At 41.6% G+C, this 14547-nt stretch overlaps 1 protein-coding gene across 1 annotated transcript in view; it reads left to right on the top strand.

Moving 5' to 3' along the window:
• The window catches only part of micu3a (mitochondrial calcium uptake family, member 3a), a 326674-nt gene extending 312533 nt beyond the window's left edge, over nucleotides 1-14141 (top strand). The window contains exons 13-14 of the mRNA XM_068034806.1: nucleotides 4704-4772; nucleotides 11607-14141. Coding sequence (XP_067890907.1) covers nucleotides 4704-4772 — 69 coding nt within the window. The 3' untranslated portion in view covers nucleotides 11607-14141. The remainder of the gene's footprint in view (nucleotides 1-4703; nucleotides 4773-11606) is intronic.
• The last annotated feature ends 406 nt before the right edge of the window (nucleotides 14142-14547 follow it).

The following is a 14547-nucleotide window of genomic DNA, read 5'->3' as shown; positions in this document are numbered from 1 at the left end:
GGGTGCAAAAGAGATTTACCAGAATTGCTCCACGGATGGGGAATTTTAGTTCCAAGGTTAGATTGGAAAAGCTGGGATTGTTCTCACTGGAGCAAAGGAGATTGGGGAGGGATTTGATAGAGGTATACAAGATTATGATGGGTTTAGCTAAGTTAGACAAGGAAAAACTGTTACCATTAACTGACGGTACAAAGACTAGGGGACACAGATTTAAGATTCTAGGCAAGAGATGTAGGAAGAATGTGAGGAAGAACTTTTTTATGCCACGAGTGGTACTAATCTGGAACCTGCTGCTCATGAGGGTAGTGGAAGCAGAGACAATGATTTCAAAAGGAAATTGGATGGGGTGAGGGGATCAAGCGGGGGAGAGGGACTGACTGGATTGCTCTGCAGAGAGCCAACATGGACTTGATGGGCTGAAAGGCCTCCTTCTATGCCGTAAATGATTCTATGATTCTACAAGACACATTTTATTAGTCCGTGAGCAACATGATGGAAGATGAATTATATTGGTCTGGATTTTGCAGTGAGAATAATGGTGAGACTATCAACTTTCACCGTAACTGAGGAGTAAATTGGGAAGCAACCTCCAGCATCCGCACTTACGAATTTAAATGTAGAAATCATGAAGCTGTGGTCCAATTTATCTGCTCCTGAACAAGCTTTACTGCACCAGTACCTGGCTGAGATACTTGACATTCAAACACATAAAGGGCTTGAAGTTGCAGTACTTACCCACAAAACACACCAGAAAAGGTTAGGGCTTGTCTATTCAAGTGTAAGTGAATTTTTAACAGCATAATAAATCTTAATTGCTGCTGACACTGAAAATTTACTTTTACAAGTGTAGAGTCTCATTGCTTCAAATTTTAATTATTGTTGGAGATTTTAAAAATTATTTTTTTTTGTTTCTCTCTTATCTCTCTCAATCCAATGTTTCTCTCGCTTGCTTTCTGTACATGATTTTACTTTGAAGTAAATATTTTAACTTACACCTCCTGGTTTAGACTCTGTGGCCAGAAATTTTTGCTGGGTGAGAGGGCCCACCCACCGGCTGAAAGGTTAGTGGCGAGCCCACCTCCGCCGGGCCTGGGGAGCTAGGCCGGGATTTTTCACTCCTAGGCCTTTAATTGGTCTTGGGCGGGACTTCCACCTCCTTGAGCAGGAATCCCGCCTAATGGAGCTGTTGACCAATCAGCGGGCCGGCAGCTCTAAGTCCCAGCAGCGCCACCAGGAGCAGTGGCCACTGCTGGAACTACATCCAGCCATCGCAAGCAAGGTGAAGGACGACCCCGGAAGATAGGTAAGTTTTTAGGGCCTCACCAGGGACAATTGGCTGGGCACCGGCGAGGCTAGGGGGTTTGGTCAGGGGTCGTGGGGAGTGTAGTGTGTTGGGGCGGTTGGGGCTTCAGGGGTGGCCATCTGTGGGGCCCTCACAGGGTGTCCCACAAGAAGGCTGACTGGTTTTACCAGGCGGGGTTCTTGAGGCTTTTGACGTCCGGTCGCTGAGGGTAAAATACCTGTGGTGGCGGGAGGAGGCTCTTAAGTGCCAGTTAATTGGCCACTTAAGGGCCTTGATTGGCATGGGGCAGGCAGACCTTTTCTCACTGCCACTGCCCCGTGTAAAATTGCAGTGGGGGTGGGAGTGGGTTGAGAATGGCCCTGCCTCCCACTCAGTTTTACGCCCCACCGCTGGCACCTGCCCGCTCGCTTGGGGGCCGTAAAATTCCGTCCCTATGTACCTCTATAAGGATTCTTCAATCTGATTTATTCCTCCATTCAGACAGGTTCCAGATCCCCTGTAGAAGGTGTCACGCTGCTTTCACTACCTGATAGCCACAAATCTCAGTGTGGGCATATGAAAGTGATATGAAAGAATAGGATGAGTGAATGAGTTTCTGTCCTCCCCCTGTTTTTGGGCAGGTGTGATGACTGCCCATTTAGACTCTGGAACAGTTCCTACAGATTGGAGGGTAGCTAATGTAACCCCACTATTTAAAAAGGAAGGTAGAGAGAAAGCAGGGAGTTATAGAACGGTCAGCCTGATGTCAGTAGTGGGGAAGATTCTAGAGTCCATTATCAAAGATTTTATAGCAGAGCACTTAGAGAACAGTGATAGAATCGGGCAGAGTCAGCATGGATTTACGAAATCATGCTTGACAAATCTACCAGAATTCTTCGAGGATGTAACTAGCAGAGTTGATGAGGGGGAGCCAGTGGATGTGGTTTATTTGGACTTTCAGAAGGCTTTCAGCAAAAGTCCCACACAAGAGATTAGCATGTAAAATTAAAGTGCATGGGATTGGATTGTGATGGATAGAAAATTGTTTGGCGGACAGGAAACAAAGAGTAGGGATAAATGGTTTTTTTTCTGAATGGCAGGCACTGACTAGTGGGGTACCGCGGGGATCGGTGCTAGGACCACAGCTATTCACAATATACATCAATGATTTCGATGAGGGAACTAAGTGTAATATCTCCAAATTTGCAGATGACACAAAACTGAGTGGGAGGGTGAGCTGTGAGGAGGATGCAGAGAGGCTTCAGGGTGATTTGGACAAGTTGAGTGAGTGGGCTAATGCATGGCAGATGCAGTATAATGTGGATAAATGTGAGGTTATCCACTTTGGTAGCAAAAACAGGAAGGCAGATTATTATCTGAACGGCTATGAACTGAGAGAGGGGAATATGCAACGAGACCTGCTTGTTCTCGTACACCAGTCGCTGAAGGTAAGCATGCAGGTGCAACAGGTGGTAAAAAAGGCAAATGGCATGTTGGCCTTCATAACGAGAGGATTTGAGTACAGAAGCAGGGATGTCTTGCTGCAATTATACAGGGCCTTGGTGAGGCCACACCTGGAATATTGTGTCCAGTTTTGGTCTCCTTCTCTGAAGAAGGATGTTCTTGCTATAGAGGGAATGCAGCAAAGGTTTGCCAGACTGATTCCTGGGACAGCAGGACTGACGTATGAGGAGAGATTAAGTTAGTTAGGATTATATTAGCTGGAGTTCAGAAGAACGAGGGGGGATCTCATAGAAACCTATAAAATTCTAACAGGACTTGACAGGGTAGATGCAGGAAGGATGTTCCCAATGGTGAGGGAGTCCAGAACCAGGGGTCATAGTCTAAGGATACGGGGTAAACCTTTCAGGACTGAGATGAGGAGAATTTCTTCACCCAGAGAGTGATGAGCCTGTGGAATTCGCTACCACAGAAAGCAGTTGAGGCCAAAACGTATGTTTTCAAAAAGGAGTTAGATATAGCTCTTGGGTCTAACGGGATCAAAGGGTATGGGGCGAAAGCCAGAACAGGCTACTGAGTTGGATGATCAGCCATGGTCATAATGAATGGCGGAGCAGGCTCAAAGGGCCGAATGGCCTACTCCTGCTCCTATTTTCTATATTTCTAAAGGGCTGCCTCAAAATTGACTCAGGTGGGCAAATGAGTGCACAAGATCCCCAACAGGTTTTCCAACTGCCAGCTTCCCATCTTTCAAGGGAGAAACAGGTAGCTGGCAGTTCAAAGTCTCGCCATCATCTTATTCTCTGATTTACACTGAAGTTTTGCTTTCCATATTTTTTCTTAGTAGATGAGTAGTCCGTGGGCTAGTGTAAGCATAATGAGCTTTTGCTGACTGCAAAATCCGGGTGAATATATAATGCATTGTGCATTAAGTAGTATAATACTTGCGTTCTAAATTGTGAATTTTGTAACGTGTCTCAAGCAAGGTTGTTGAAGATCTATTGTCTATGTAAATATCTTGAAATTCTAAGAAATGTTGATAGTTGTCTGTCTGATATGCCAGTAAAATTTGTGAGGTGTTTCCTTTAATGCAATACTATATCTGCAATGTGGTATGTTATATAAAAGCATTTGATTCTAACAGCAATTACTAATTGTTAGTAAAAATACTTACAGATCCCTACAAGTTATATTGCGTGTGTTCATATGATTGTGATGAGTTAACTAAGCTGTTCTCCATTGGTTCAGTTATAGGGGTGTGATGTTTGCCTACTCCAGTGAATTGGAGTCAGTTCATTGTTCTGATCGAATGAAATTGACCTAAAACTTGACTAGAGCTTCCTAACAGTGTTTAATTGCTTGATTTGAAACAAGTTTTAAAAAAGGATAGTAACCCTACATAAATTGACCCATTTCAAGAAACTGTCAAAGCAGTTAACAAAAAATATCCAGTCCCAGAAAGTTTTACTGTTAAATATTGCCATGTTCTGAAGACCTCAAGGACATAACAAAACTCAAAGTACTAACAACTGTTTTGTTACCTAGAATGCTATAAATATCACAATTTGCTATTAGTGACCACAGTAAAAGTAACTGGTACTCAGTATGTTGCACAGACTTTGAATCATTGTATATCACAGCATTAGTTGGATCTGCTCCTACACTAATAAAGTTAAATTTCAAGTGGTGATTTACATTGTGTTTTGATTTAACAGAATGAAAACTAAAAAAAATTGTATTTAAATGACATTTATTTCACAAGCTCAAATTACATCAAAAGAAGATACAATAATTTCTACTAATGCTGACTATTACTGGTCTAATATTTGTTTCTAAGTCAACATTTTAGATAAAGTACATTTAACTGTTCAGGTATTATAAGTCAAAGCTAATTGAAGTCACAACTTGTATACTACTTATTGGCATTGTCTCTTCTGCTTTTCTACCTTGCAACTAACAGGGCTACAAGTCTACGCAGGGATATCCCAGTTTCAAAGTCTGCCTAAAGAAAGAGTTTGTCAGCAGATAAGTATGTTGTATTTATAATTTGCTTCTCATTGAAGAGATACTTATATGGATTATTGAGAATAAATGCTGCTGTCTGTTATTTAAATACTTACCATTGACACGTGTAATGTAATTCCACCAAAGGTTTTTTTTTCGCTCATTAGTAGTTTGTAACCATAATCACATTAAGCATTATCAACAGAGACGATGCTTTCTGTTAATCCCCAAGTGGAACATGTTTCCTACATTTGAATGTGCATCTGGTGTCTTAGATAAAACTCTTCAAATTGTGGCAAGGAACCTGAAGTTACGACTCCACTCAAACTGATATGCTCCCAGTTTGGAATTAAGCAATCAACAATTTTAGCTACTAGGTTACCAGATGTTTTTGTTTCAAAACCACTTTTGCAATTGATTTATGGACTCATTTTGGCATATAACATAATGAGTATTTAAAAAAATTGTTTCACCAAACTTCTGTACTCAGCTTAAAAATAACTTTTTTTTGTATTAGTTCAAGGGATGTGGGCATCGCTGGCAAGACCAGTATTTACTGCCCATCCCTAGTTGCCCTTGAGAAGGTGGTAGTGAGTTGCCTTCTTGGACCACTGCAGTCCATATGCTGTAGGTACAACCACAGTGCTTTTAGGGAGGCCGTTCCAGGATTTTGACCCAACAGCAATGAATGAACAGTGATATATTGCCATATCAGGATGGTGTGTGATTGGAGGGAAACTTGCAGGTGGTGGTGTTCCCATGCACCTGCTGCCCTTTTCTTTCTAGGTGGTGGAGGCCACGGGCTTGGAAGGCCAGATATACATCCAGATTTTATATATATAAATATATAAATATCATCTATAATATATTAAAATCAGTACCTGAATCATGAGTTTCATTGACAAAGACCATATAAACATTCCTTTGGCAATTCATACCTTCGGAAATTTAAGCTGTTTATAGGTAGTTGTTATTTTTACCTTCATTTTTACCTCGTGATGTTAATAGGTAGTCCTCTATTAAGATTTCCAACGTTAATCTAATCACTAACCTGTAACTCTAACTGTAATCTAGAAATAAAGTTAGAGATTCAGCTTTGGGCACAGTCAGCAAAATAGACACAAATTGCCCCCATTTTGAACTTTTTTCGTGACTCTCCACTCAAATTCATTTGCATAGTGCCGAACACAAAATCTGACATGCACCAGTGCAATTGGGTAATGTTTAAATTTTGTTTTTCTTTAATATTCCTTGTTATATTTAAGAGTGGTAATTAGGTGTAGTTTGAGTAATACAGCTGAAAATGGGTTTAATCACAAAAAAAATGTTTTCGAATCCCAGTCACTACCTGTGAGTATCTGATTTTAAAATTACTGAAAATGACTTTAAAAATATACAGAACCATTTGCTAGTTAGATTGGAGGACAGTAATCAGTGTCTTAGTAAATTTTAAAAAAATATATTTAAAATCTCTTAAAAGGTGCCTATCTGTACTGTTGTACCCGAAATTTCCAGCTTAATTTTTAGCGCCTCCTCAAATGCCTGCAAACAGGCACAGTTAGTGGAAACTTGCTCTGGTGATTGATTCAATCTTGTGGCATGGCCAATTTTTTGGGCAGGTTCGGATTGTAGCACGATATTTTTAAAACTAGCACAAAGAATCATGGAAACTCAAGTTGCACGAAATGTAATTTATGTATAACATTCTGTGATCTTTTGTGCTTCTGATTTCAGGTGAAATGCACTGAATAAATGATGCAACCAAGTGCAAACTCCAGGCCACATTATCTTTTTTAAATGCTTTGATCTTCATCCAGTTGCAAGTCTCCCACCAGTGAAGGGACTATTGCATGTCTCTAGCACCATCTACTCTTCTGTTTCCGGCTCCCATTTTATTGCACATAACACTCTCTTTCTTTCTATCTCTCCTTTTAATTAATTTGTATAGAAACTGACTGTATTTATTTCCAATTCTCCAACCTATCTTCCTGGGGATGCTTGAGATAAGGTACCCTCTATAGCCTCTGCTGTCTTTTTGTATCCTCTGCTCTTCTCTTATTTTGCAACGCAGGCATTCCCAAGAGTTTCTTGTCACTTCAGACGAGAGACATTCGCCTCCTAGATTCTTGCAGCCTCTTCAGGCAGCATGCATATTCTTTCTTTTCTTGTGTAGGTATTGCATGTGGCATCCTGTAGCCTTTTCGTGCTTCTCCAACTCCTTGTGCTCCACTTCCTAGATTTCTGCAATTGCTTCAGGCCAGCAGTTTTACTATCCTCTGTCACTTTTTTCTTCTGCAGCTCAAGTATAAACAATCCTTTGCACTTCAGACCTTTTGGACACATGTATTAATGATCCTTTTAATCTCTCTAAATAAACAAATACACTATTCAAATGACATGCTTGAAGACACACTTCAGCTGTTACTCATATTTTCAGTCTAATCAATCTTTTGATGACTTAAACCATCTCCCGCATCAAAAATGTCCTCTTAATCTGCAGTTTTAATGAAATCAACTGATATATTCTTACAAATGAATATACGAACAATTGATAATGACATGGTGCTTTTAAATTATTGAGTCTTAAGCTGATTTACGGATTTCCGACTCTTTCAAATGGGGTACACTTTCCCCATCACACTCTTCCAACACCCTCTGAGTAATGCCATAGGGTTGGTTTAGTGTGGTTTCATGTTCAAAGTGACCAACCAAAAGAGAACCCACAATGTATAATGGTGGAATTGCAGTTTAGTGCTTATGCAAAAAAAAGTCTTGAGGTGCTAATCCTATATATTTATGGTAGCAGCTTTTCATCTGTTGGTGACTTGATGGCATGTGCTAGTACTGTCCCAGTGAAGTATGCTATTAAAGTGGTAAATTTTTCATGTAGGGATTAATTTACATAGCATTTCTTATTTTTATTTTCCTGTAATATTTTAATTGCATGAAGGTAATTTGAGGTAATTAATGCTGGATATCTTATTTGGTTACATGAAATTACATGGCACAGAAACAGGCCATACAGCACAGGTAAGTCTGTGCCAGTGTTTATGCTCCACACATGGTTATGCTGGAAAGAAAAACCAAGATATTACTCTGAAGAATAATAAAGGAGTTTCAATGCTTTGATGTGATGCTGGAGCTGTGAAGTTTATTTCTTTACTTTTCTACAATAATGGGCAAATATGAACGAGCATCAACTCACATACTGCAATTTTTTTTTACATGCTTTTGTGTATTTTTAGCTTTATATTAAGTGTGTACAGTTCCCTTAATTCTGCTTGCTACTTATAAGATGTAATTTGTAGGGGTTTGATGGGAAGCATAGGGCATATAGACATTTTTATATGATTCATTTACTGTCCAAAGCATTTTTACCATTCAAACACCACATTGACTACCATTCATGAGATTTTAGTCTACTTGACTAATATATGGAACAAAAATATAGCCGCAAATATCTGAAGTGCATATGAATACTATATTGGGCTGATGATGGCAAGCAAGATATGAGGAAGACTATTGAAATACAGAACTGAAGATATGGACTCTTCTGAGGAATGGAGAGGAGGGAACTACACCTTGCCCTACATATTTTAGAACCCAATGGCACATCCTCCCAACTTTACTGGATCAGCAAGGATAACAGAACTTTGCAGATCACAGACCATCCTCACAAATATCTGGACTAGATTCTTAATCCATTATTACTGCTCTGTTGCCTCAAATGGCTTCATGTGAAATAGCTTACAGTACTGCTTCCAAAATATGAACAACTAATGCAGTATTCTCCCCCACCAAGCTTGTATTTTGATTATAAAACTTGTGCCAAAATTGGGATTGTTTTGCACAGATTAATCAAGCAACAACCTGACATATTTATATTCAAAGTCAAGCCTTTCAGCCAATGCCTCAGACTCTTCCAACACCATCCCTGAGTATGTCCTGTCCCACTACCAGGACAGACCTACCAGAGGTGTCAGGAGGGAGTGGCTCTGGGAGTCCTTAACATTGACTCTGGACCCCATGAAGTCTCATGGCATCAAGTCAAACATGGCCAAGGAAACCTTCTGCTGATTACCAGCTACCACCCTCCTTCAACTCATGAATCATTGCTCCTCCATGGTGAACACCACTTGGATGAAACACTGAGAGTAGCAATGGCACAGGATGTACTCTAAGTGAGTAATTGCAATGCGCAGCACCAAGAGAGGCTCGTTTACAACATTATTGACCGAGCTGGCCGAGTCCTGAAAGACCTAGCAGCCAGACTGGACCTACAACAGGTGGTGAGAGAACTAACAAGAGGGAAAAACCTACTTGACCTCCTCCTCACCAATCTACCTTTTGCAGATGCATCTGTCCATGACATTATTAGTAGGAGTGACCACTGCAAAGTCCTTATGAAGACAAAGACCTGCATATCCCTCACTCCACCATTATCATCAAGCCAGTGGAACAAACCTGGTTCAATTAGGAATGTAGGAATGCATACCAGGAGCAGCACCTGGCATACCTAAAAATGAGGGGCCCACCTGGTGAAGCTACAACACAGGACTTACATTCATACTAAACAGCGGAAGCTGCATGCTACAGACAAAGCTAAGGGATCCAACAGATCAGGTCAAAGCTCTGCAGTCCTGCCACATCTAGTTCTGAATGGTGATGGGCAATTAAACAACTAGCGGGAGGAGGCGGCTCCACGAATATCCCCATCCTCAGTAATGGCAGAGCCCAGCACGTCAGCACAAAAGACAAGGCTGAAGCTTTTGCAACCACCTTCAGCCAGAAATGCCAGGTGGATGATTCATCGTGGCCTCCCCCTGAGGTCCCCACCATCACAGATGTCAGTCTGTTGACAGTGCTATTAAGCAGCATTTGCTCGCCATTAACCTGCTCACCGATGCTCAGTTTGGATTCCGCCAGGACCACTCAGCTCCAGACCATATTGCAGCCTTTGTCCAAATGTGAACAAAAGAACTGAATTCCAGAGCTGAGGTGAGAGTGACTGCCCTTGACATCAAGATAGCATTTGACAGAGTGTGGCATCAAGGAGCTCCAGTAAAATTGCAGTCAGTGGAAATCAGGGGGGAAACATTCAGTGGCTGGAATCATGCCTAGCTCAAAGGAAGATGGTTGTGCTTGTTGGAGGCCAATTATTTCGGTCCCAGGATACCACTGCAGGATTTCCTCAGGGTAATGTCCTAGGCGCAACCATCTTCAGCTGCTTCATCAATGACCTTTCCTCCGTCATAAGGTCAGAAGTGGGGATGTTCACTGGTTGCATAGTATTCAGTTCCATTCCTTCCTCAGATAATGAAGCAGTCCGTGTCCACATGCAGCAAGACCTGGACAAAATTCAGGCTTGGGCTGATAAGTGGCAAGTAACATTCGCGCCATGCAAGTGCCAGGCAATGGCCATCAACAAGAGAGAATCTAACCATCTCCCCTTGACATTCAATGGCATTACCATCACTGAATTCCCCACTATCAACATCTTGGTGGTTACCATTGACCAGAAACTGAGCTGGACCAACCATATGAATTCTGTGGCTACAAGAGCAGATCAGAAGCTGGGAATTCTGCAGCGAGTAACACACCTGCTGGCTCCCACAACCAGTCCACCATCTACAAGGCACAAGTCAGGAGTGTGATGAAATACTCCCCACTTTCCTAGATGAGTACAACACTCAAGAAGCTCAATACCATCCAGGACAAAGCAGTCTGCTTAATTGGCACGCAATTCACCACATTAAATATTCACTGCCTCCATCAATAGCCTACTGCGGCAGCAATGTATACCATCTACAAGATGCACTGCAGCAATTCACCAAGGTTCCTTCAAAAGCACCTTCCAAAGCCGAGACCACTACCACCTAGAAGAACAAGGGCAACAGGTGCATGGGAATGCCGCCACTTGCAAGTTCTCCTACAAGCTACACTTGGAACTATATTGTTGTTTCTTCACTGTCACTGGATGCAAATCCTGGAACTCCCTCCCTAAAAGCACTGTGGGTGTACCTACACTACATGGACTACAGCAGTTGAAGAAAGTGGCTCACCACCACCTTCTCAAGGGCAATTAGAGATGGACAGTAAATGCTGGCCTTCCCAGTGATGCTCACATCCCATAAAGACTAAATAAAATGAATTTTACTGCTCATTGTTCTTGTTCTAATTGTGCTAGCCTCAATTGCTCAAATAAAAAAATGACTGATGTAAATATATCTTTAAAAACAGCAACTTGCATTTGTATAGCAACATTATTATAGTAAAATCTTCCAAGGCACTTCAAAGGAGTGTTATTAAACAAGATTTGACACCAAGTCATGTAAGGAGATATTATTAGAACAGGTGTCAAAAGCTTGGTCAAAGAGGTAGGTATTAAGGAGCCTCTTAAAGGGAGGAGAGAGGGGTAGAGAAGCAGAAAGGCTTAGGGAGGGAATTTCAGAATTTAGGAGCTAGGCAGCTGAAGGCACAAGCACATCATCGAGTAATTAAAATCAGGAATGCACAAGATGCCAGAATTGGAGAAATGCAGAGATCTCAAAGGGTTGTTGGGCTGGAGGAGCTAACAGAGATGTGGAGGGAAGAAGTCATGGAGGAATTTGAAAACAAGGATGAGAATTTCAAAATTAAGATGTTGCCAGACAGGAAGCCAATGTAGATCAGCAAGCACGGGGATGATGGGTGAACGGGACTTGGTGTGAGTTAGGATACAGGCAGCAGAGTTTTAGATGAGCCCCAGTTTATAGAGCGTAGAAGATGGAAGGTTGGCAAGGACAGTATTGGAATAGTCAAGTCTAGAGGTAAGAAATATTATTTAACCTTACTTATTTTTCTCATTTTTCCAACACAGGTATTCAAGTGGCTTGATAGCAAAGGTTTCTACAAATGTGCGTGTAAGGAATGAACAATATTTTGAAATAGCTTTGAAGGAAGTGTAAATCATGTTTCTTTTGATGGTCTAAAATATACCATAAAAGCCCCAACTTAAGGTTGAATATTTCCTGGTAGGGTAGATTTATGCAAAAGATCACAATGAACTTTATTTGAACTGTATAATTATTAGGAACTCTTTATTGCATTGTGGCTAACTTTTCAATACACTGCTCAAATAGATCAACTTTGAATTTTGATGTGAATGTTTCCTTAAATTAATAGAAATGACAAGCACGTGTGATTACAGGCCCTCGCCTGCCTCCACGGGTATTTTACCCAGCGATAGCTGCCGGCCTTTCCATGCCCCGGGGAGGGGGGCATGGCAGTCGGGCAAAGGGTGCCCGATTGAGGACCGCCCCTGCCTCCCAACCCACCCCCGGGACCCAAGACACGCCCCTCCCCCCAAACGATCACTCCAGCCTCACCAGGGAAGGACCGATCCCACTGGTGAGGCATGCCCAACTTACCTTCCCTCCTCGATCCATGGCGTTGGCTAGGCTGCAGTCCCAGCAGTGGCCACCGCTCCCAGTGGCACTGCTGAGACTAAGAGCTGCCAGCCTGCTGATTGGCCGGCAGCTCACTGAGGCGGGACCTCCTCCCTCAAGTGGGTGGAAGTCCCGCCTCGGGACAATTAAAGCCCGGGGACCCGTAAAATATGGGACAGATCCCTGGGCTTGGTGGAAGTGGGTTCACCACCAACTTTCGCATCGGAGTTCGGGTCCCATCCATCCACCGTAAAATTCCAGCCAATATGTCATTAAAATGTAGACAACATTTACTTTTGAACATTAACCATAAGATACATTTGGTTTGTGTTGACGAGAAAGCTAGACCTACAGATTTTATAAACACTTTAAATTATTTTTTATAGCTTGAACTGTATTATTTTTATGTATTTCAATATAAACATAAATTATTTTCTGTCTTATTTATAGAGGCAGTAAGCATGGATGTATTTAAGGGGAAGCTAGATGAGCACATCAAGGAAAAGGGAATAGAAGAATATGCTGATAGGTTTAGATGAAGCTGGGAGGATGGGTGGGAGGATAGTCAGGTGGAACATAAATGCTGGTCAACCAGTTGGGCTGAACGGTCTGTTTCTGTATGGCAGACTGTAAATCTAAGTAATTTATGAAAACTCAAAAAAGGCAAGGACACAAGTACTGAAATTAATTTAAAAGAGAATATTTGTAAGACACTGGTGCTCTTTTATATCTGAGTGAAAGCTGTTAATGTGTATTGTCTCGGCTAGTTCTAAAATGATTGTGTTGGTACCTAAACTAAGTAGACTTCACTTGTGTTTCTCCCCCCAAAATAAGCTACATTCCATTTATTTTTCACCTATTTATTGTATTGGGATAGGTTTGTTGTCGTTTTCATTTGTGGGTGTGAAACAACCGTAGTGAGTATGCTTTCAACGAGTTTGTAGTACTGTGTAATCAAGCAGCATTAAAATGTATTGTCCAAATTCAGAATGGGCTACTATAGTTATCACAGTTACAATTAGTGCAGTTGGTTGCATCAATGATTCAAAAGCAGCTCAACAAAATGCTTGTTAATGTGAAGAGTAATGTCTATAAAATAGTCGTTTATAGCTACAATTACATATATTACAATTAAGCAGTACACCTTTCTTTTCAAAAAAGCAAATATCTTTGTTTAAAATTATTTGTAGCATGTATCATATGTTACTTTAATGACAATAAAGTTATTGAGAATAATTGTGTTGTTGGATTTCAAAATTGTATTTTGACTCCAAAAGCTATTAATCACAGGACTGAAAAAAAGTTCCGATGCTCTACAATGCTGAAATTTGCAATATTTAACAAATCATCACAGCAACTGCTGCCCACATTGTCTACTGTGCCGGAACTGAATGAAGTGATCTGACACTAGGAAGAAAACATAAAAACGTCAAGCATGCCAAACCACGCTTTACACTATTCTGATATTTTGCGTTGTCTTAATAATGAGTCTGTATATACATTTTCAAATTGTTGATACTAAAAATGTTTTAAGGACTTCTTTACTATTATATTAGCAATCTGGTAGACTGGGCCAGCAGTGTGCTTTTAAATGCTTATTTTGACCGTACAGCGCTCCAAATGTCACAGCAGATTGTTCAGTACTAATGCAACAAATTTACTGAAGCAATATATCAGATTTAAATAAACCAAAGATCTTCCACACTTTGGGCTGAATTTTACCAGCCCCTCGATGTCAGGGGTCATGGCGGGGGGCCTGTCAAATATTTGCAGGAGCGATCTGCCATGACACCCGACGCTGAGAAGGCCCTGTCGCATTTTACCAGTGGCGGCAAGGCCTCGGTGCAGCCCCCTCGCCCCACCCCCGCCGCAGTGCGGTGGGGCCTTCATTTAAATATTGCAATTAATTTTTAAAAATGCAAATCAACTTACATGGTCCCAGCGGCCATCCCACGCCGATATTACGACTGCCCGCTGCAACTCGCGCGCCTACGAATTCCGTTTGGAGTTCCGAGGCGATACACCGGTGGGGAGGGGGAGGAGTGAAGTTAGCAGGGCAGGGGGGTGGGGGGAGCAGGGAAAACATTTTTTATTGGCTGTGTGAATGGTGAGAAGGAGTTGAAGAGCACATGTGACAAGGTTGGGGGAAAGTTCAGGGTGGGATTAAAGTTAATGCTCCTGATAAAGGCCAATAATAAAAATGGGGGTTGGGAAAGGGCCTCCAGCTTTTAATTATTTTTTCAAACAAAAGCCAAAGTGATGTAACTTTAAAAATGCAAATTTTTGTTAAGGGCTTGAAGCTATTTAAAAATGGAGCCGGCGCCTATGCAGTGGCGCTGGATGTCGCTGCCAGCGACGGAACAGCTGCCCCTC

The sequence above is a fragment of the Heterodontus francisci genome, chromosome 1 (genome assembly GCF_036365525.1).
Source record: "Heterodontus francisci isolate sHetFra1 chromosome 1, sHetFra1.hap1, whole genome shotgun sequence".
In the NCBI taxonomy this organism is placed as follows: domain Eukaryota; kingdom Metazoa; phylum Chordata; class Chondrichthyes; order Heterodontiformes; family Heterodontidae; genus Heterodontus; species Heterodontus francisci.
The sequence above is the reverse complement of the archived record's forward strand: the minus strand, read 5'-3'. Positions and strand labels throughout refer to the sequence as shown.